This window comes from Myotis brandtii, unplaced genomic scaffold (genome assembly GCF_000412655.1).
Source record: "Myotis brandtii unplaced genomic scaffold, ASM41265v1 scaffold582, whole genome shotgun sequence".
NCBI classification, from domain to species: domain Eukaryota; kingdom Metazoa; phylum Chordata; class Mammalia; order Chiroptera; family Vespertilionidae; genus Myotis; species Myotis brandtii.
Window position 1 is genome coordinate 146,855 of NW_005370187.1, and position 23,962 is coordinate 170,816.

A 23,962-nucleotide genomic window follows, 5' to 3' on the forward strand; every position below is an offset into this window, starting at 1 on the left:
AGCAAAACAAGACGAGTGGTAGCAAGCATGGCACTGAGGAGGAGTCAGATCCCAGGCCTACTCAAACTATGTTCAGGCACTACGGTGAGTATCAAGAGGACAAGGACCCCTCTATTCTCTCACCACTGTATCCCCACTGTTGTTAGCACAGTGTCCATACATAGAAGATGATTACATGTCAGATGAGTGAATTTGTTCAAAATAAAACAAAACTCACTCTTTTTTGGGGGTGGGGTGGGGATTAATCCTCATCCGAGGATATTTTTCCCATTGATCTTTTAGAGAGAGTGGTAGAGAGAGGGAAAGACAGAGAGAAACATCGATGTGAGAGAAACACATTGATAGGTTGCCTCCTGCTTTCATCCTAAACAGGGATCGGGCCAGGGAGGAGCCTGCAACCAAGGTACATGCCCTTGACCAGAATCAAACCCGGGGACCCTTTGATCCGCAGGCTCATGCTCTATCTACTGAGCCAATCTGGCTAGGCCAGAGCCCACTCTTAAGCAATTCTTACTGCCAAGAATTTCTTCTTCTTTTTCTTTTAAAAATTTTTTATTGTTGAAAGTATTACTTATGTCTCCTTTTTCCCCCATTGACCTCTCCCCACCCACTCCCACCCCCCAGCACAGGCCCTCACCCCCACTGTCTGTGTCCATTGGTGATGCTTATATGCATGCATACAAGTCCTTTGATTGATCTCTTACCCCCAACCCCTACACAAGAATTTCTTCTTCTTACCTATTTCATTCCTCAATGTGTTTGCTCTCTATTTCTGCCAACATTTCTCTTGGAGAGGCTGCTGGGTTCCGGGAAGAGATGAGGGTTCTCCTCCAAAGCATAGCTCCTGGCCCTCCCAGGTGGAGGAGATAGCAAAGGATGCAAAGGTGTTCTGCTCTTCCTCTTTTTCTGTACAGATGAGCCTCCCTTGCAACTCTCAGGGTGTTTGCAAACAATCAACACACACTTTCTGAGCTTCTGTTATAGGCTCAACAATGTTGAAGATTATGTTGAAGGCTACAGCGGAAGTTTGAGATCAATCCACCCCACAAAGTGTTTATAATCCAAAAGGAGGGACAAGGACTGTATATGTGGAAAGATAGTTGGCAGCCAGGAATTCAATAACATTGGCCAAATAATGCATCTCAACTGTAGTTGCTGGAAGAGCACAGAGGGTGAAAGAGGATTTCAGACAGTGTGATAAGGACAGGCCCACCTGAGCAGGTAGAATCTGAGTTGGACTCTGAAACCTGAGAAAGGTTTGGATAAGCAGAGAAAACGGATAGGGGTATTCCAGGTGTGAATGAGGATATGTCAGCAGGGATTAGCATACATGAGGGAGAGTGACTCACTCTAGGAGCATGTTTGAAAATACACAGTGGGAGAATAAGCTTGCTTTTTTCCCCTTTTTAAAAAATTTATTGTTTAAAGTATTACAAGCTTGCTTTTTACCTCCTTGAGAATACTGAAGTGCTAGAAGAAAACTCTTGACAGTCTTCTCCCACCGTACCTGTCTGTCCACAGGCATCTGAGCTCACATACTCTGTCTCTCCACTTTGGACCACAGGCCAACTATCCATGCTCCCACCTAAAGCCAAACATCCCATTTATGCATTGCCTCTCAAAAGAACCATCCAGAAACTCTCCCCTTCTCTTCACCAATATTTCACGTTCTACTGGAAAATTCTATTGGTATACAAACATGCTATTATTCATCTATCTTTTTAAAAAATTCTTCTATAAACCCCTTACTAGTGATTGTCCAATTTCTTTGTCCTCCTTTGCAACAAAACTCCTAAATAGGATCTGTTGTACTCATTGAGTCCAATTCTTTTCCTCTCAGTTTCTGTTATACCTACTGCGATCAGGCTTTGCCTCCACCAGTCCATCAAACTACTCTAATCAAGATCACATCTGTGTTGTTTAATACAAAGATCAATTCTTTAAAAACATCTTTTAAAATTGATTTCAGAGAGGAAAAGAGAGGGAGAAAGAGATAGAAACATTAATGATGAGAAAGAATCATTGATTGGCTGCCTCCTGCACACCCCCTACTGGGAATTGAGCCCACAACCACAACCGTAGCATATGCTCTGACTGGGAATCAAACCGTGACCTCTTGATTCATAGGTCAATGCTCAGCCACTGAGCCATGCAGGCCAAGCCAAAGGTCAATTCTTAGTCATCATATTACTTGAGCTATCAGCGGCAGTTCAAAAGGTTGATCCCACCCTCTTCCATTATATCATTTCTTTCTTTTTAAAAAAATATATTTTTGTTGATCTCAGAGAGGAAGGGAGATAGAAACATCAATGATGAGAGACAATCATTGATTGGCTGCCTCCTGCACACCCCCCACTGGGGATCGAGCCCCAAACCCCAGGGCATGTTCCTCCGACCAGGAATTGAACCATAACCTTCTGGTTCATAGATTGACACTCAACTGGCTGGGCCATTATATACTTTCTTTACTTGGTTTCCATGACTCCAGACTCTTCGTTTTCTTCCCACTTCACCAATCGCATCTTTTCTATCTCCTTTGTTGGTTCTTTTATTAATGTTTGAGTGACCCAGGGTTAAGTCTTTGGTCCTTTTCTCTTCCCCGTTGGTAGTTCTAACTCCCTGGTGATCTTATACAGCTTTAAATACTATTTATATGCTGACAATACCCAAATTTTATATCTCCAGTCCAATGCATTATCCAGAACTTCAGACATAAATTCAACTGCTTGCTTGATATTGCCACTGGAAATGTCCAACAAATATCCCAAACACAGAATGTCCAAAATTGAAATTCCACTCCCCACCCTCACACCTGCTCCACATATAGTCTTCCCAGTTTTAATTATGGCAACTCCATCCTTCCAGTTGCTTGGGCTTTGACCCTGAATCTTCCTTAATTCCCTTTTTTCTCTCATATTCCACATCCATCCCTTCATCAGCAAATCCTCTTGGTGCTACCTTCACCACTTCTCCCTCCCATCAACTGCTATTACCTTGGTCTGATCATCATCACCTCCTATGTGGATTACTGCAATAGCTTCCCAGCAGCCCTTCCTGGCTTCTACCCTTTCCCTTCTACAGCCTTTTCTCAGTATCATAACCACAGTGTTCTTTAAAAAAATTTTTTTTATTTTTTCAATTATAGTTTACACTCAATATTATTCTGCATTAGTTTCAGATGTACAGCATAGTTGTTAGATAATCATGTACTTTAGAGAGTGATCCCCCAGATATTTCAAGTACCCACCTGGCACCATACATAGTTATTTGATATTATTGACTATATTCCCTGTGCTGTAATTTACATCTCTGTGACTATTCTGTAACTACCAATTTGTACTTCTTAATCTCTTCACCTGTTTCACCCAGTTCCCCAATTCCACTCCCCTCTGCCAACTGTCAGTCCACAGATTTCTTTTCAAAATTCAGATAGAACTCTCATTTATTAGGTCACTGCTCTGTTCAAAACCTTTCAATGGCTTCCCTTATCAATAAGAGTTAAAGCCAAAGTCTTTACAATTATCTATGAGGGCCTATCTGATCTGCATGAGCTCCACTATCTCTAGGGCAGCAGTTCTCAACCTGTGGGTCGCGACCCCTTTGGGGGTCGAACGACCCTTTCCCAGGGGTCGCCTAAGACCATCGGAAAACACATATATGATTACATATTGTTTTTGTGATTGATCACTATGCTTTAATTATGTTCAATTGGTAACAATAAAATTGGGGGTCACCACAACATGAGGAACTGTATTAAAGGGTCGCGGCATTAGGAAGGTTGAGAACCACTGCTCTAGGGCCTCATCTCTCAGCATTCTTGCACCTTCTCATGCTGCTTCAGGCTCCATGGCTGCCCTGGAATGTTCTTTTCCTAGTTATCTGCTTGGCTAACATCCTCATGTCCTTTAAGGCATTGCTTTAAAAAGACATTTTCTATGGCATAGCCACTTTGGAAAATAGTTTAGCAGCATCTTATCAATTGAAATGTTATGATATGGCCTAGCAATTCCACTACTGGGTACTTACCCACAAGAAATAAAACAAAGACTTGTGCATGAGTGTTTAGAGCAGTTTTATTCCTAATAGCTAGTCACTGCACAAAACCCATATGCTCATCTGCAGGTGAACAGATAAACAAATTGCATTATATTCAAACAATGGAATACTGCTCAGCAATAAAAAAGAATGAACTAGTGACACAACACAAATGAACTTCAAAATCATTATGCTAAGTAAAAGAAGCCAGGTACCAGAATTCATACTGTATGCTTCCATTTACATGAAATTCTAGAATAGATAAAACTAAGCCATAGACAAAAAGTAGATCAATGGTTTCTTACAGCCAGTGGTGTGAGAGGATTGATACCAATGGGACATACAATTTTGGGGGTCATAAAATACTTTATATCTCTATTGTGTGGTGGTGGTTGCATAGATGTATATATTTGTTCAAACTCATCAAACTGTACACTTAATAAAGTTGATTTAAACAAAAAGATGTAAAGAAAGATATGATAAAGGAAATGTCAATGCAAATAGCCAAGTACAAAGGGTGAGTAAGGAACTCAACATGGAGACCACCAATCTGGGATGCTTGACAGTTATAAATGCTGTGAAGGTAGAACCTAGGAACACATCTTCCTCTATTGGTCACTCTCATGTTATTTACTTCCCTTCCCATGCCATCTCTGCAAAAAAAAAAAAGTGGGACGATTATGTGGTGGACAGACTCTAATACGGCTCCCATGATATCGGCCTCCTGGTGTTCATTACTTTGAATATGGGCAGCATGTGTAATTTGCTTCCACCCAATAAATATAACAAAGGTAGGGACTGTCACTGCTCTGACAATATTAAGCCTTAAGACTGTCTTGGTAGCAGACTTGCTCTAGCGCCTCTCCCTGCTGACTTGGTGAAGCAAGTTGCCATGTGGAAAAGCCCATATGGCAAAGGGTAGTGGGTGGCTTCAAGGAACTGTGGCCAGCCTCTTGCCAACATCCAGCAGGAAGTTGGGACCTCTAGTCCTACCACCCAAGTGAGTCCAGAAGCAGATTCTTCACCATCATGTCTCCAGATGAGAATCAGCCCAGCCAATACCTGTTCTGTAGCCTAGTGAAATGCTAAACAGAGAACTCAGCTAAGCTGTTTCTGGAGTGCTGGCCCACATAAACTGAAGTAAGGAGAGTGTGTGTGTGTGTGTGTGTGTGTGTGTGTGTGTGTGTGTTTAAAATCACTCTCTAAATGTGGCCTCCCCTGACCACTTTTTAATACTGCAACCTGCCCTCCATTCTTACACTTTCTGACCCCCTTACCCTGCTCTATGTTTTTCTTTTTATTCTGAAGAGGACTTAATCACTTTCCAATATTCTACGTATTTGTTGTTCATTGTTTGTCTTCTCAAGGTAGAATATAAATTCCATGAGGCCAGCAATGCTTATCTGTTTTGTTCATTGATACAATATTCCAAACACTTCCAATAGCACCTGGAACATAGTAGGTGGTCAAAAATATTTTCATGAATGAGGCCTAAATGCTTATGTTTAAATTAGGATCAACTTACTGTTATTCTCATCAGACACAGAGCATAGTTGATCATCTGTCACAGACTGAGACTACTACTAGGTCACCTTTAAGTTTATTCTTCCCCAAATTAAAAATCCCCAATTTCATTGCCCTTTTCTCATAAACCTCATTTTCTAATTTGTATGTTGGTTTGAATATTTCCTAATTTCCTCTGTATTTCTGGAGTTCCCATACCAGACTCAGGGCAGTGCACGGGGATAAGGATAGCACGGTTTCTATTACATTCCACATAGCAATTTGCACCTGTTTCACAAGTAAAAATGAGGTCAATGCCACCTTTTACTGCAGATAGATCAGTGAGATAATGCCACCCCTTCCGGTCACAGTCTTGGTGAAAGCCACTATGAAAATAGATATCGGTTCACTAGAACTCTTTCTTTTCTCTGTGGTCAGGCCTTAATACAATGTAGAGTTAGTCACTAAAAAGCATCATTTGCATTTGAAAGAGGGACTAACTTTTAATTCTAAAGGATGTGCCAAGGCCTTGATTAACTCAAGAATCAGGCCATGTAGCTGCTGGGATACCAGGTCCACTCCCTGGGGCTGCTGATGGCAAACCTGGTCCTATGAAAAAAATGAGGACAAGACACCAACTTCACAGGGCTATCGGCCATGTAGCTGCTGGGTCTGCTGATGGCAAACCTGTCCCTATGAAAAAAAATGAGGACAAGACACCAACTTCACAGGGCTATTAAGGGCTTGAGATTAAATATGTATAAAATGCAAAAGCATAGAGCCTGGCCTGCAGTAACACTAAATGGATTTCCTTCTCCAAGAGGGTTTAAATGGGAAGCATTTAGCATTTATGTGTGAAATTGAGGGGAAAGAGATAGGATATGGGACAAAGAAGGACAGAAAAGGCCTAAAAATGGGGGAGAACAGTGATACAAGAAGGAGGGACAGGATCTGGCTCTGGAAACTTCTGGACAGCAGTAGCCTAGAAAGGATAGAGGAGTTTTCCTCTTGATCATTTCTTTTCTTACATCTTATGTCAAGACTCTGCTCTAATACGGCTCCCATGATATCGGCCTCCTGGTGTTCATTACTTTGAATATGGGCAGCATGTGTAATTTGCTTCCACCCAATAAATATAACAAAGGTAGGGACTGTCACTGCTCTGACAATATTAAGCCTTAAGACTGTCTTGGTAGCAGACTTGCTCTAGCACCTCTCCCTGCTGACTTGGTGAAGCAAATTGCCATGTGGAAAAGCCCATACGGCAAAGGGTAGTGGGTGGCTTCAAGGAACTGTGGCCAGCCTCTTGCCAACATCCAGCAGGAAGTTGGGACCTCTAGTCCTACCACCCAAGTGAGTCCAGAAGCAGATTCTTCACCATCATGTCTCCAGATGAGAATCAGCCCAGCCAATACCTGTTCTGTAGCCTAGTGAAATGCTAAACAGAGAACTCAGCTAAGCTGTTTCTGGAGTGCTGGCCCACATAAACTGAAGTAAGGAATGTGTGTGTGTGTGTGTGTGTGTGTGTGTGTGTGTGTGTGTGTGTTTAAAATCACTCTCTAAATGTGGCCTCCCCTGACCACTTTTTAATACTGCAACCTGCCCTCCATTCTTACACTTTCTGACCCCCTTACCCTGCTCTATGTTTTTCTTTTTATTCTGAAGAGGACTTAATCACTTTCCAATATTCTACGTATTTGTTGTTCATTGTTTGTCTTCTCAAGGTAGAATATAAATTCCATGAGGCCAGCAATGCTTATCTGTTTTGTTCATTGATACAATATTCCAAACACTTCCAATAGCACCTGGAACATAGTAGGTGGTCAAAAATATTTTCATGAATGAGGCCTAAATGCTTATGTTTAAATTAGGATCAACTTACTGTTATTCTCATCAGACACAGAGCATAGTTGATCATCTGTCACAGACTGAGACTACTACTAGGTCACCTTTAAGTTTATTCTTCCCCAAATTAAAAATCCCCAATTTCATTGCCCTTTTCTCATAAACCTCATTTTCTAATTTGTATGTTGGTTTGAATATTTCCTAATTTCCTCTGTATTTCTGGAGTTCCCATACCAGACTCAGGGCAGTGCACGGGGATAAGGATAGCACGGTTTCTATTACATTCCACATAGCAATTTGCACCTGTTTCACAAGTAAAAATGAGGTCAATGCCACCTTTTACTGCAGATAGATCAGTGAGATAATGCCACCCCTTCCGGTCACAGTCTTGGTGAAAGCCACTATGAAAATAGATATCGGTTCACTAGAACTCTTTCTTTTCTCTGTGGTCAGGCCTTAATACAATGTAGAGTTAGTCACTAAAAAGCATCATTTGCATTTGAAAGAGGGACTAACTTTTAATTCTAAAGGATGTGCCAAGGCCTTGATTAACTCAAGAATCAGGCCATGTAGCTGCTGGGATACCAGGTCCACTCCCTGGGGCTGCTGATGGCAAACCTGGTCCTATGAAAAAAATGAGGACAAGACACCAACTTCACAGGGCTATTAAGGGCTTGAGATTAAATATGTATAAAATGCAAAAGCATAGAGCCTGGCCTGCAGTAACACTAAATGGATTTCCTTCTCCAAGAGGGTTTAAATGGGAAGCATTTAGCATTTATGTGTGAAATTGAGGGGAAAGAGATAGGATATGGGACAAAGAAGGACAGAAAAGGCCTAAAAATGGGGGAGAACAGTGATACAAGAAGGAGGGACAGGATCTGGCTCTGGAAACTTCTGGACAGCAGTAGCCTAGAAAGGATAGAGGAGTTTTCCTCTTGATCATTTCTTTTCTTACATCTTATGTCAAGACTCTGAGGCACGGGAGACATACTCTCACACGCCTTGAAGAAGTAGGGAAACAGGAGAGAAAAGAGAAGGGAGAGCAATTTGGAAATGAGCAGTTGAGGGTGGAGAAAGCCTGAGGCGGAGTTCCAGTTCTAACCACCATCTCCTGATCACCCTCTACCTGCAGCACTTCCGGCAAGCCCTTATGTGGTCCCTCTACAACCAAGCTTTCCCTGACTGAAGGGACCCCTCTGCTCTCCTTCCCAGCTTTGCAGAGGCTGAAAGGGACCAGTTATGGAGTTTTCCTCCTGATCATTTCTTTTCTTACATCTTATGTCAAGACTCTGAGGCACGGGGGACATACTCTCACACGCCTTGAAGAAGTAGGGAAACAGGAGAGAAAAGAGAAGGGAGAGCAATTTGGAAATGAGCAGTTGAGGGTGGAGAAAGCCTGAGGCGGAGTTCCAGTTCTAACCACCATCTCCTGATCACCCTCTACCTGCAGCACTTCCGGCAAGCCCTTATGTGGTCCCTCTACAACCAAGCTTTCCCTGACTGAAGGGACCCCTCTGCTCTCCTTCCCAGCTTTGCAGAGGCTGAAAGGGACCAGTTATGACCCTTCTGACTATATTTACAGCGGTTCTCAACCTGTGGGTCGCGACCCCTTTGGCGGTCGAACGACCCTTTCACAGGGGTCGCCTAAGACCATCCTGCATATCAGATATTTACATTACGACTCATAACAGTAGCAACATTACAGTTATGAAATAGCAACGAAAATAATTTTATGGTTGGGTCACAACATGAGGAACTGTATTTAAAGGGCCAGAAGGTTGAGAACCACTGGACTATAAGAATCCTCTGAGGCCTCACAATCCCATCACCGAGAAGGGGTCGGAGAGAAAGCAGACTCAGAAGAGAGGGTGCTCCCCATCTGTAAGGGATCCGCTCACCTGAGCCCCAGAGGTCCACCACCTTCATCTGATTTCTGTACCCGGAAGACCCCTGGATCCTGCTCTGGACTCAGAGTTCCTGACATGGGAGCAGAGTGATGACAGCACGCCTTGTGTCATCAGTTGAGTGGCGCCAGGTGGGCAGGACCAGATGTATGTTTAGTACTGAGCATCGACTCAGTTTGACTGGCTCTAATGGAGAACTCTGAGAGGGGCAGCCACTAAGCGGCCTCAGAGAAAGCTTGGAAACCTACCCAGAACAAGTGACCCGGAAGGACTTCTTACTTCTGGCCCTCAGCCAGGGCCCAGACTCTCCTTTCGCAGCTCCAGGTCATGGCCTGCAGGCTGGCCAAGCTCCCTCCACTTACCCAGGGGCCCCAGAGCAGGCTTCTTCCTCCAACCCCCATGAGGGCTTTCTAAGGCCCTGAGTACATATAGAGGAGGCTTCCTGCCCTTCATGCAGTGGGACCTTGCGTGAGGTTGGGGGATGAAAAGCTGGCATTACAAGGCAGGCAGTGCCTCTCATTTACTTCCAACCTCTTCAAGCCAAGTTTCCAAATAACAGGTATGATAACTGCTCGGTGTGGCCCAAAGTCTGTTCTAACACTGCCTGGCAAAAAGCCACCTGGACCATTACTTAACTCTGCAGGGAACAGCATGTACCAGGTCTTTTGGTGTGTGGGTGGCTTAGCTGCTGTTTAACATGATAGGGTGGATTCTTTCCAGTGTGCCCCAGCCCCCACTCCGTGCCTTCTCCACATATCACAGAGCCTCATCTCACTGTGAGGTTTGTGAATTTGAACTTGCTTAGAGGAGATGGCAAAGGTCAGAGCAGGAAGCAGAGATAAAAAATGTTCACAGTGGCTTTGGAAACATAAATGAAACCCCTACGGAAGGCGTATATAGGCTGAGGAACTACATATGTTCTTTTGGCAGCAGGCACAGGGTACAGAATCTTTATCTATGAATTACCCTAGCCCTGCTGTGTATATTCCATTTTAGCCCAGTAGCACAAAGCGGAAGAAAGTCTAAATTTTTGGCAAGCATGTAAACCCCTTGAAACTTTGCTGAAGACCAAGGAAGTCACTTCGAGACAGGTCGCCAGGCCTCCTGGACTCTAGTCCCAACCTGACCTGTGTGACCTTGGGCAAGTGACTTTACTATTTGGGGCCTCAATTTCCTTATCTTTAAAAATAAAGGGCTTATTCATTAGGGAAGGCTGAATGAATGGTATAGAAGAACGCTTTATATTATTTTTGCCTCTTCTCTATAAGTCTAAAATTATTTTAAGATAAAAATATTTGTTAAAAAGTGAAAGGGCTATATAGATTATCTCCAAGATCCTCTCTAGCTCTAAACTGTGAGTTATTTCTCTCCATCATGTGAAGTCTCTTTCCAGCTACCCAAATACAGATCAAGAGAATTTTGCCCACTCCTCCTACCACACAGAAGATGTTGATTAGCCCCAGCACAAGCCTGTTTTCTGCTTTCAGCCTCTCCTATATCCTAGGCCCGTGGTCGGCAAACTGCGGCTCGCGAGCCACATGCGGCTCTTTGGCCCCTTGAGTGTGGCTCTTCCTAAGCCTTAGGAGTACCCTAATTAAGTTAATAACAATGTACCTACCTATATAGTTTAAGTTTAAAAAATTTGGCTCTGAAAAGAAATTTCAATCGTTGTACTGTTGATATTTGGCTCTGTTGACTAATGAGTTTGCCGACCACTGTCCTAGGCAAAAACGGAATCCTCTAAAAACACATGAAAACACTCCATCCCTATCCACTTTGTTCCTGCAAAGGAGTCAGTTCATCCAGCAGGGGAAAGCTGCTTCTGGCAGTCCATGCCTACAGAATCTCAGTTTTCCCCTAGCAACTGGGCTAATTATAACCCCAGCTACCTGATAACAGCACCCAATTTTCCTGACACTGGCTGGCAGTTTTAAAGCCATCTCAGCTCTGCAGGCAACTCCTGCACTGAGAGGCATCATGAGCTGAGAGACTGGGAGAAGGGAGGCAACTGCCTAAGCTAGGGTGAGTATCCAGAAGAGGCTGTTCAGAATCACAGAACTTCGAGCTGGGAGGGATGTTGGCATGGATCCAGGTCCTGCCCACTCATTCTACACATAAACAAGCAGAGGCCCAGAAAAAGTGACCTGTCTTAGCCAGGAACCTGAGAGTCTTTAAAATAATTAATTTTAGAGAGAGGAAGGGAGAGAGATAGAGAGATAGAAACATTGTTGGAAGAGAATCATCTATTGGTTGCCTCCTGAACACCCCCTACTGGGGATCAAGCCCACAATAGGGGCATATGCCCTGACCAGGAATCAAACCATGACCTCCTGGTTCATAGGCCAAGGCTCAACCACTGAGGCACCCTGGCTGGGTCTGACAGTCTTCTCGATTCTTTCCCCTCAGTCTTCCCATCCCATCAGCCACCAAATCCTGCCGATGTTTTACAGCCTAAATATTTCCCAGATCAGTTCCCTCCCCTCTATTTCTATTGCCATGGGCCCCCATTTTGTCTCTTCAAAATTTCTTTAATTTTTTAGCATTTAAAAATAGACTATTTTCTAGAGTAGTTTTAGGTTCACAGAAAACTGGGCAGAATGTACAGAGAGTTCCCACATACCCCGTCCTCCCCCACAGCCTCCCCCACATCAACATTCCCCACCACAGTGGCATGAGTGGCAATTGATGAACCTATAATCATCACTCAAAGTCCACAGTGTTGTACATTAGAGCTCACCCTTGGTGTTGTACATTCTATAGGTCTGGACAAATGTATGACACAGATCTATCATTATAGTATCCTACAGAATAGTTTTGCTGCCCTAAAAGTTTTCTCTGCTCTGCCTATTCATCCCTCCCTCCCCCAACCCCCTGCCAGCTACTGATCTTTTTACTGTCTCCACAGTTTGTTTGGCCTGTCTGTCCTCCTGCTTTCCTGCACTCCCTTCCTGGAGCCCCTCTTCCCCACCCACAAGAAGGATCTGGGGGTTCCCCGTTGTTTAAAGCCCATCAATGGCTCCTTACCATCCTCAGGATAAAGTCTACACTCTAAAATGGCAAAAAGGATTGTGTCCTGCATACTTCAAAGCCTATTCTATATGCTTACTACTTAAACTTATCAACTCAAAACCACTTTTATTCTCCACATGAATCACGCGCCTTCTTGTCTCTAGGCTTTCGTTCCTGGCAAAAATCCTTTCTTTCCACTGCACCATCCATCAACTAACTTTGTACACATCTCGATTTTTGCTTTTTACCACACTCCCTCTTGTGTTTTACAATTTTGAACCCCCAACTTCTAGCAGAGTACTTAGAGTATAGAAGGTATCCAATTAATGTTTATTAATGAATGAATGGATAAGTCCCAAAGCTCTCCATGATCTGTACCCTGCTTACCTCTCAGTCTCACCTTCCCACCACCACAATCCTTACCACGTGCCCTAGCCATCCTGAAGACCTGGAGTGTGCCAACACACAGTGCTTTTTCAGTGCTCTGTGTGGTTGTATATGCTGTTTCTTCTGCCTGCAATGCTTCTCCCATTCCTTGCTGTGTTAATCACCTTTCAAGATTCAATTCAAACTTCACACACTTGGCAAGACCTTTCCTGGTGGACTTTATTGTTCTGCTTTGTACTCTAGACCAATCTGTTCGTATCTCTATATGGAAGCCCTTATTATATCATTTCATTTGTTAATGTTTTTCTCTACCAACATCAAGCACAGTACCTGGCATAGAGCAGATAATCAACAGATGTTTGAATGAATGTATGAATGTGGCAATTTGTGCAAATGTGAGTGAACAAATGGTCAAGGGGATAGCGCCAATAAGGGAAACATTTGAGACAGGAATTTAGAATGCCTCCTTTCAACTCTATCATGCTATGTCTACGAGTGTGTAAGCCTGGATGGACATAACTAATACTAAGAAGGGGCTTTGTAATAAGTTCATGCAGAAGTATAAATTAGGTGGACGTCGTAGTTAAGGGGATAACTGAATGTGAATCAGAGTAAATCAGGCTCCAGAAGTTCATCATCGGGGCTGAGAGCTCAATTGGCCTTTTGGATGCCATCCTCAGGAAACACAGCTCCAGGTAGGTGTAGGTGAGGAGGGAGGGAACGAGGATGGAATGTGGCAGCCTCTCGATCCCACACGGACCCTCTGTTTTCCTCCACACTCTTATGAAAATCTGTAAGTTCGCTGCAGCACATTCTTGGACACTGTGCCTAAGCTCATCTCTCCCCTGAAACTAAAGAAGCAGGCAGGATCAACCAAAAAGAGATAGGTCTTCAAAACTTTTTTAAAAGCTGAATTTAGAACCAGACCAAATTATATCAGAAAGTATTAAACCAAGATGATAAAACATTTTGAATTATAATTAATCACAGTCATAATAATTTGTATAAAAGCAAAGGACTTTGTACCGTTGCTAAATAAAATATTTTGTTAAAAAAAAGAAATTTAGCAAACCCAGCCTTTCTTATTTATTCACTCTCTTTTAAAAACATATTTTTTATTGATTTCAGAGAGGAAGGGAGAGGTTTAGAGAGAGATAGAAACATCAATGATGAGAGAGAATCATTGATCGGCTGCTTCCTGCACGCCCTACACTGGGGATTGAGCCCGCAACCCAGGCATGTGCCCCGACCAGGAATCGAATGGTGACCTCCTGGTTCATAGGTTGATACTCAACCACTGAGTCACACCAGCCGGACTGGTTCATAACTCTTAACTACTATGCCCAGTGACAGCTGAATAGTAGAAATGATGAAAATCTGGTAGGCAAGTAAAACCAGTACTTAGTTTGTCACAATTTTAAAAACCTAGCTGCATAAATATGCTATGCATAAACTTCAAAGTTTGCTCCGGAAAAATATCATTTGATTTCAAAGATGAGAAACGATAGCTCAGAGAAATCAGGCAGTCTAAGGGCCAAAGAACAAGAGAACACAACTCTTTCAACTCCCATCTGAAGGCCAAATCCACTTTCACTTTCTAACATCAATTATGCCAGATTTAAACACTGACTCTACCTGGCCCAGATGACAACCTTCAGCTTCTCCTGATATTTTTGCTATTGGATCTGTCAGATTTTAAATTCCATTCTTAAATCTTTTTTAAAGCACCATAATAATAAACTCACAGAAGCTTAACAAGTAGCTATCATAAGGCGAAACACAGTGGATTGGGTGTTTTCCACACAGCAGTGGATTTCATTAACTCCAGGGCAGAACATATTTCTAGTGGTGGCACACTCAGCTATCATGAGAAGACGCAGTATTAGATAAGCAACAACAACGAGGAAATCAACAAGTTGCCACCCAGAAATTATTTGCCAGAGCAGCTGCAGTCCAGAAATGCCAACAAGCCACTCTCTGAAGGAGTGGACCATACTCAGCTGTGGGCCAGTCACAGCACTTTCTCGCTTTACTTTCTCCAGAATCAGGAGCTAGCAGTACTGCAATGGTTTCTTCTTGGGAAGACACATTCAAAACTATCTTCCCAAAAAACTGAACCTACAATTACTATTTGCTACCAAGAGGGGGCAATGGTACCTAATCAGGTAGATATATGCCCATTTTTTCCTGTGTTTTTTAATTATTTAACAAAAATTGAAGCTAAAGGATAGTTAAAACAGCCGAAAAGTAATCAGTCTCACAGAACCAAATTTTTAGGTATAATTTAATACTATGTTATTAGTCCATAGTTAGCATGAATCTTAAGATTATTTCTGAATTTTCTGAACAGCTTGAAAGAGAGAAACCTTTAACTCCTTTATTTACTTGCCTTGAAGTTGACACTTCCAGGTTTTTATATAACTCTCTTACGACTTCTTACAATTAATTAAAATCCTTATGAATTATATCTATTTTTGTCTCTCCCTTAGCAACTACTTAAAGAATGACTTGACACTTGGAAAGACAGGACCCTCTCTCCAGTCCTTTTCTACTAAAGTTTCCCGTATTTCCCTCCCCTGCTGCCATCATGGTAAAAAGCCTGACCGTCCCTCCTAAAGACAGTAATTTTCACTCCTAGTACAAATATCTCAACAGAATCTGAAGTAGTGGAAATGTGTAAAATAATTACTATTCACAACTGACTGACATTACGTGTTTCGCAAACATTGGTTTTATTTAAGAGAACCATGCATGCAGCACCCAAATTATTGCAGATTCTGACTCAGTTGGGTGTGATTTAATATTTTTACTCTATTTAAAGAAGTGTCCTTCCAACAGTAAAGAAAAACCAAGCTAAGTTGGGTCACCTAACAGGGCTCTGAATTCCCATCTGAATGACCTGACTTACCGTGTGATGATGTAATGCATGTCACCCTTGATGTCTCTTTGCCAACATGGCTGTTATTTAATACACCTAATCTTGTGGAATCATAACGTGACCAACAAGGATGACCTTAAGACACTGCTGGGGCCCAAGACAGGCCACCCCAAAATATCCCACAATGACATATTGATTACTTTGAACTAAAGTTCCCTGACAAGGAGCTGGTACCAGAAGGGTGTCTTGACCCTCCCTTGTCTCACTTGTTGCAGAAAATAAATCTCCCAGGTGAAAGGTGAGTTAACTCAGAGCTGAAAAGTCTGCATGACAAATCTTGGAGCCTCTTTTCTAATGATTAACAATGGCTTTATGTATTGTTAGCATTACATAAGAGCATTTTGAACGTAAGCCTTTAGTGTTTCCCAAGTCACAGACAAATGGGATGAGTAGGTGACTGGTGGAATGAACGAAGACTTGGTGAGAAGGGAGATAAGGGGACCCAGTAGATTGAGATCCCTCCAATCGTGCTGTCCAGTAGCTGCCTGACTTCGCCATACTTGACATTAGGAGGACACAGGGCCATGCCTGTTTCCTAAATGGGGCTAGTGGCAACTTTGGTTGAACAAAATGGTTGTCACCTCTGCATGTGACAATGTGCTGTGACCACTCCCTCCCCACCCCCCGCCCCTCAGCAGCTCCTTTAATCTTAATCACGCTTCTCCCGGACAGCTGGGCCTCTGCACAGCCCACCCGAAGTGTTCACTGAAGACTATCAGAGCAGAGGGTGAGACCAAACGATGCAAGCAATCCGTTGATTCAAGCTAAAGAAGAACAACATCTTTCCCTCAAATGATCTATGAAACTATTCTTCCTTCTGTCTTGCTTCAGGGACAATTAATAGAAAAATGCTCCAGTGAACAAATTCATTCACTACTTCTACCCTGAGGCAAATACTGCCATTTACCCTCCCCCCTCTCTCTATATATCTTTGAGCCAACAACCCTCACATGGCAATATCCTCCTCAACCCTGGTGGCTCCTTGAGGCACATCACTAGCCATATAAAGGATGAAAGGCGAATCTAGACCAGTTTCAGGAAAATTCAGAGTAAAACATGGAAATCCAGGAAAAACAGAAAATGGGGCTAAATCTCCCCAATGTGGCGGTCCACATTCGTTGATTTACCAAATAGTCATTTGGGTGTCATAGACACCAGGAACCCCTCTAACCAAGACCCTATCGGGCAGCCTGTGATGCGTCCCAGGGATCTTATTTGCACAGTCTCCTGCGTAAACAGCTGGAGATTTAGGATCTCTGATAAATCCGCCCCCCCCCCCCCCCAGCTCCAGGTCACTCAGGCCCCTTCAGCGCCCGCACAGACACTAAGAGGGCTGTGGAAACCAATGTTGTGGAAACCAGTCAGGACGCTTAATCCTTGCACCCCCACAGCCTGATGTCCTCTAGCAAGGTGCTGTCTCATCTCACCCTCAACTCAGCCAATCCCCACCCTAGTCACTCAGCTGTCAATCAAGACAGCCCTGTGGTTCAGGGAAGCCACCCTTTCCCCTCCCCCTCCGCAGGCCTGCTGCTACCTTTTCTTCATGCTCAGCTTACCTATTCCTAAGACTGAAAACGCCCAAGATTCTGTATTTAAAACTATTCTACATAACAATCTTCAAAACTGAACATGAGCCCAGCCGGTGTGGCTCAGTGGTTGAGCGTCCACCTATGAACTAGGAGGTCAGGGTTCGATTCAGGTCTCCCCAGTTGGCGTGCGGGAGGCAGCCGATCCATGATTCTCTCTCTCTTCATCGATGTTTCTATATGCGATTCTGTCTTTAAAACTATTTTACATAACGATCTTCAAAACTGAACATGAGCCCAGCCGGCGGCTAGCTCAGTGGTTGAGCGTCCACCTATGAACTAGGAGGTCAGGGTTCGATTCAGGTCTCCCCAGTTGGCGTGCGGGAGGCAGCCGATCCATGATTCTCTCTCTCTTCATCGATGTTTCTATATCTCTCTCCCTGTCCCTTTCTCTCTGATATCAATAAAAAACTATTTTTAAAAAACTGAACGTGAATTTCTCAAGAAACAGAAGTGCCCTCCGCGGCTGCCCTATTCTCCACGGCATCATTCTCTGCCTCCACGGGGCCAGCCAGGGCTACACGCAGCCTTTCTCTATGGAGTGTGACACCTGGGAACTAGCAGCTTCAGAGTCACCTTTGGGGGCTGTTTTAAAATGCAAATTTCCCAGCGTCCCCACCGGTGACTAAGTCAGAATCCCGGGGTGAGGCGGGGAATCTACCTTTTAACCAGCTCCCAAGGCGATTGCTTTGCACGGTTCCACACACACTGTCGCGGTTTGAGAACCTCTGGTTCAATCCAGCTCCCTCTCTCAGGAGGGGAACTGGGCTTGGCCAAGGTCACGCGCGTTAAGGTGAGCAGCCCAGGCCTGGAGCCCACCTCCCTCGCTAGTGCGCACAGCGTGAGCCAGGAAGGGCCTGGAATATCGGTGCGCCCCTGCCCTCACTCACCCGCTTGTAGATGTCCTCCCGGCTGGCCTCATACTTCTGCTGCATGCGCTCCTCCAGGAAGTAGATGCGCAGCTTGAGGCTGAAGTTCTCCTTCTTCAGGTCATTGAGGTGCTGGGACAGAGTGCGATATCCATTAGACATGGTGGGCTGCCCATGGGGAGGAGCATGCCCAGGCACCCCTTCACCCCAGGAACGTGGTGCGGCTGCACCGAGGCATGAAGAGAGCGGCTGGGGCGCTGTGGAGGCTACGGCGGCGACATGGCCCTGGTGCCTGGCGCTCGCGGGGACTCGGGACGCGGGGCTCACTGCTCTGGGTGCTGGAGCGCAGCGCACTTTCCTTTTTTACCTCCGGCAGATATTTGCGGAATCCCTGACAGAGGAACATGCTGCGTGAACTCAGACACACACACACAAGTGGTGTAACCTGACTCCAAGCCAGGACTCCAAGCTGCCACCCTCCCAGAGCCTCCCAGGCCCAACTGTGGGCAGTTAACAGCTCCTGGGGAAAGAGAGGGGGGTGACCCCGAGGAGCTTCCAGGAAATGGGGAATGGGAGTAATTCAAGGTGATGGTAGGGCTACAAAAAAGAGAAGGAAATGAAGGGTGTTGGGGGGGAGGGGGGAGGAGTGGTATTTAAACTCCTGGTGGCTGATTTGCATACACACACACACACACAACCAATGGAGTGTGGCCAGAAGGAAGAAATGAACAAGTGGACACAAAATGGATATTGCACATAGCTAGTCAAATAGCCCCTTTGGGTCAAGTGCAAATCTCAAAGAGCTACTAGCCAGAGGGGTCTCTAATTTCCTTGGATGATCCTAAACCTCTAATCAGTTCCTTCACAGTTTTCTCCCCTGACTTTTCCATCCCCGAGTTGCTTAAATCAATAGTCTTTATTTCCATGACCCCTCCCCCTCCACATATTATACATCAGAGTCAGCCCAAATTAAAGAGCAACCTTCTCATTAACGGGAATGTTTGCAAACTCTGTTTACTGTTACACAAGCTCACAAAACGGCAGGGTCAATGGCTCCTCCCCACAAGGGATGAGGGAAAGAGAGGGTGGGAGGAGCGGGTGGGAGGGGAGGGAGGCGTCAGCCTGGAGCCCAGAGATTTCAGCCGGTCCCTGCTTCTAACTCGAGCACCTGCCAAGTGGAGCCAGGCACTCAACACCAGATCCTGCTCCTAGAGCAATTTAAGATCCTTGAATGACAGCTGCAACATTAGCAGGAAGTGTTATTTATACCACATCACACAGGACATTGAAGGTCACAGGGAGACACACATACCAAACACAGGTTCTTGGTTGCGGTAAATACTGGGTTGAAAAAAATTAATATTAACATCCAAAGTAAAGAAGACTAAAGAAAGTTATACTTAATTCAAGTACTCACTTCCCCCCCAACCTACCTGTTCTTCATTCTTCTAATAATAAGTCTTCATCTCCTGAGTCCCCACCAAATAGTATGTTGGGCATGAGGGATAGAAAGGTAAGGACAGTCCCAAACCTCAAAGAGTTATATGGATATTGGTTCGTGTTTTTCACTATAATCCTCCAAGCTTGTCACACCTTTTACATTTTATACTGCAATCCAGCACACATACATGCATGAAGTAAAAGCTTCACAAAGTAATGTTACCACCACTGCGTGCGATGCACACTGATGTTATCTGTTCTATTTCTCTTTCTGGGAGTGACCCCCTGAATTGATGCATTTACACACCGACGTTTCCACCTGAAGTTTGGAAAACGCTGAGTCTATGAGAACCCAGAAGACAAACTGGTTAATTCTTATTGGGTTGATGGCAGAAAATGTCAGAGTTGCACTTGCCCTTCGCTTTGAAAGATAGAAAAAGTTTGGGTGGATAAAGAGGCCTCAGGAGGGCAGAATTAGAACTGAGCATTCTCCCGAATCAATTTGGAGTATAAGTAATCAACATATTTTTTTTTACCATAGACTGTTGGCAACTTAAGATAAAATATTCATTTTTTAAAAAAATGTAGACATTTAAAATCCATGTAGTTATTTTTGTTATATCCATGCTCTTAGAATAAATGAATAAAGTTCAGGAAGAGAAAACGTCTAAATTAAAACTCAAGAAGATCCGTTTCTGGTCCCAGCTCTGTTACTAAATGGTTGTATGACCTCAGAAGTGCGCTTCTCCAGAGGCCTACCTGTCCTCATTTATAAAATGAAGTGGTTGGAAACTAGGTGGTTTTTAAGGCACCTTCTCGGTCTACGCTCCAAAAGGAATAACCTAGTTCTTATCACCTCCATTTGGCACATGGGGAACCAGGATACCAGATTTGATTAGTGTTTGATAATGTTTGCTATGTCTACTTGGATTCTTTTATCAAGTGAGATAATTTAATGGAAGCTTTGTGAAAAGTAACATTGCATAACAATGCAGGGTTTCTTACCCAACTTAGATATTTCTTTCTGCACATTAATGCCTATTTCCTCTTATGCCCTGTGGTCCCTTGTTCTTCCATCTGCCCCCTTTTCTGGTTTTTGCTGCTCCTTAAAGTGAGTGCTTAAATGATGCTTAGTCCTTAGCCTTCTGCTTTTTTTTCCTCTTCATACCTTCTCCCTTTGAGATTTTATCCACTTTAGGGCTAACACTTCTGCCTCCTAAACAACCCCAAATGAGTGCTTAAATGATGCTTAGTCCTTAGCCTTCTGCTTTTTTTTTCTCTCTTCATACTTTCTCCCTTTGAGATTTTATCCACTTTTAGGGCTAACACTTCTGCCTCCTAAACAACCCCAAATCTCCAACCAAGTTCTCTTACCTAAGACCTAGCCCTACACATCATACTCTTTGCTAGATAGCTCAAGTGAATGTCCCATCCGTACAATCAACCTCATAGCAAACACATCTGTAGCAGTCTCTTACCATGCCTGCCAGAATTCACTTTGGTCATCTGCTCTGTATTACAGCTAAAGCGATGTTTTCAAAACTCAGATCTTATCCTGTCATTCTCTTACTTAAAACCCTTATCAGGTGTCTCATCCCTCATAGAATGAATGGAAAACCCCACCATCACCTTTCCTCAAAACACCATGTCTCTGATTATATATATACACATATATCAGAGATGAAGGGAGAGGGAGAGAGATAGAAACATCAATGATGAGAGAGAATCCCACACCGGGGATCCAGTCCACAACCTGGGCATATGCTCTGACCGGGAACCAAACTATGACCTCCTGGTTCACCGGTCAATGCTCAACCACTAAGCCACGTCGGCCGGGCACTACCACTTTTTTCAGGCCCTAATTCAAATCCCATCCAAACCAAGTGTTCCCTGCTTCCCCAGCCTGGAAAGATTTCCTCATCTTTTGAGTTCCTAAAGCAAATATTTGCCTTTGGCAAGTGCTCACATGCTGCTTCGTGATATTGTTTTTCTGTTGTCTTGAAGGATTGTTTACACCCTTTAGAGCTACTTGACTTGTGTGTTTCTATTTCTCCAACTAGTCTGTAAGCTGCCCAGGCATTTACATGTCTTTCCACATTTACTTCACTCCCACTAAACCGAGACAGCCTCTCCAGTAACATTCACCTCACTGTACAGCCTGCTAATGAAACAGGAGTTTTAGGGGTAAAATAAGACAGGCTTAGGAAATTTCAGAAATTTTGGAAGTTAAGGGGACCATGGAGGAAGCACAGGTTGCAGGCAGCAGAAGGTATATTTCCATAGATTAGGGAAGCTGAAGAGCTGCAACAGGTATATTTCCACAAACTGAGGGAGCTGGGAACAGCAAAAGGTCTATATTTACAAAATAAAGAGAAGGAAGCCCTTCATCCAGAAGGAGAAGAAAGTCCAGAGGGAATAAGAAAACAATAAGGAAGTGGGGGTGGGGGGAGGACAACTTCACATGTTCCATGTGAGGTTTGACCTTTGAGCCCAGGAATTGCTATAGGGACCAGTCTAAGAGAATAGTGACCAATCAGAGGGGGGATATCAAGGCACCAGGATCTGCAGCCTTTATAAGCCACAGGGAACAGGAACTCAGTGGGACCCTTTCCCCCTTCCCACGTGGGAGTCTGTACTTGTTCTTCAATAAATCTCCACCTTTGCTATACCACTTTCTGTCCGTGGATTCATTCTTTGATTCCGGCAGACAAAGAATCCAGGTTCCAGTCCAAAAATTCCATTTCATTAACAGTCACTTCAACCAGACCAGGGTGTTTTGAGGATGTAGTTTGTGCCTTTGTATTCTCGTTGCACAGTATTTAGGAAGCAGTCCCTAAATATCTGTTGAATTGATGAATAGATGAGTGTTCAAAATGTAATTGAATTTTGCTAATTATGCTTGTTAAATATGGGCTAGTTTGCTTATATTGTTCTCACAACTTTCCAATAATATAGAATAACTGTAGAAGAATGATGTTTTGTTCACTTGAATTACATGCCCATCTTGAGCTTTCTCCGGAACCCCAGTCTATACCTCACTTCCTAGCAGAAATTTCCACCTGAATGCAGACATCTCGTACCTGAGATATCTAAAACTCCTGATCCTTCCCGGTGCATATGTTCCTTCCTCGCTGGACCCCAATATTGAATAAGAACTCAATACTTGCAGTTGTTTGGGCCAAAACCTTTGAGTTATTTTGTCTCTTCTTTCTCATACACCATCTCATCTGCCTGTAAATCTTATTATTCTTACTTTCAATGTATCTATACCCATCTATATTTACAGAATCCAACTATATCACCACCACTGGCACCTCTACCACTCTGGCCAAGATACTTATGATCTCTCTCCTAAATTATCTGAATAGTCCCCTTAACTGGTCTCCCTGCTCGTGCCCTTACTCCCTATAATCTATTCTTAGCACAACAAGTCAGAGTGACCCTTCTAGAATACGCCAGGTCACTCCTCTGCTGGAAACCCCTACTGGCTTCCCATCTAGTTTAGAGAGAAACACGGAATCGTTCCATTAGCCCATAAGGCCCAAAGCCCTACTTAATCTGGAGTCTCTCCTTGCTCTTTTACTTTTTTCCTCCTCCTCTCCCCCTACACATTCTGCACCAGGCACATTGTTTCTCTTTGCTATTTCTCAAAAGCAGTCAACACACTCCCTCCTCAGAGCCTTTGAGCTTGTTGATCCTCAATATGGTTTGCTTTCTCTGTATAATTAAAACTGTAACTCACTCTGTGCCTCACCCCAGCAGTCATATCGCCATTGTTTTTTTTTCTTCCATAGCACTATCATCATCTAAAATGTCATATTTACTTATGTATTTTGTTTCTCGATTGTCTTCCCCCACTAGCATATAAACTCCAGGATTTTTGCCTGTTTTGTTCACCAGGCAAGAGTGGTGCTCAGTAAGTATTTGCTGGATAAAAGAAGGGATGAATAGTTAACACATTGTGGACCAGTAGTTTTATTGCTAGCTTTACCCAGTGGCCAGATAAGTTTCTATTGAACAAGTACAAAAAATGTTTTACATAAATGTTAAAGGCACGCTTTAAAATTAAATACCCATTGCATTTTGAAGTCATTTATTACATGTTCTTACAAGCTAATATCTTTTTAAAGAATTCTCGTGATTGGTCACAAGCATTAGAACAGAAAACACGAGAATTCTCGTGGTCTGTCCGCAATGCATTAACTTACTGACTGGATTTAATCCTATGAGAACTCAATCTGTGTACAAAATTAGATATTTTAGGATGAAGAGCATATATAAAGGCATCCTTCTTCTTTATAAAAAAGTTATCTTAAAAGACTAATTTTGGCCCTAATCGGTTTGGCTCAGTGGATAGAGCATCGGCCTGCGGACTGAAGGGTTCCAGGTTTGATTCTGGTCAAGGGCATGTACCTTGGTTGCGGGCACATACCCAGTAGGGGG

The 23,962-nt window shown here is 43.6% G+C and overlaps 1 protein-coding gene across 1 annotated transcript in view; it reads right to left on the bottom strand.

Moving 5' to 3' along the window:
- LOC102253434 (myomegalin) overlaps positions 1 to 23,962 on the bottom strand; it is a 164,954-nt gene that overhangs the window by 113,146 nt on the left and 27,846 nt on the right. Inside the window, exon 4 of the mRNA XM_014550095.1 lies at positions 18,101 to 18,211. Within this exon, the coding sequence (XP_014405581.1) occupies positions 18,101 to 18,211 (111 nt within the window). The remainder of the gene's footprint in view (positions 1 to 18,100; positions 18,212 to 23,962) is intronic.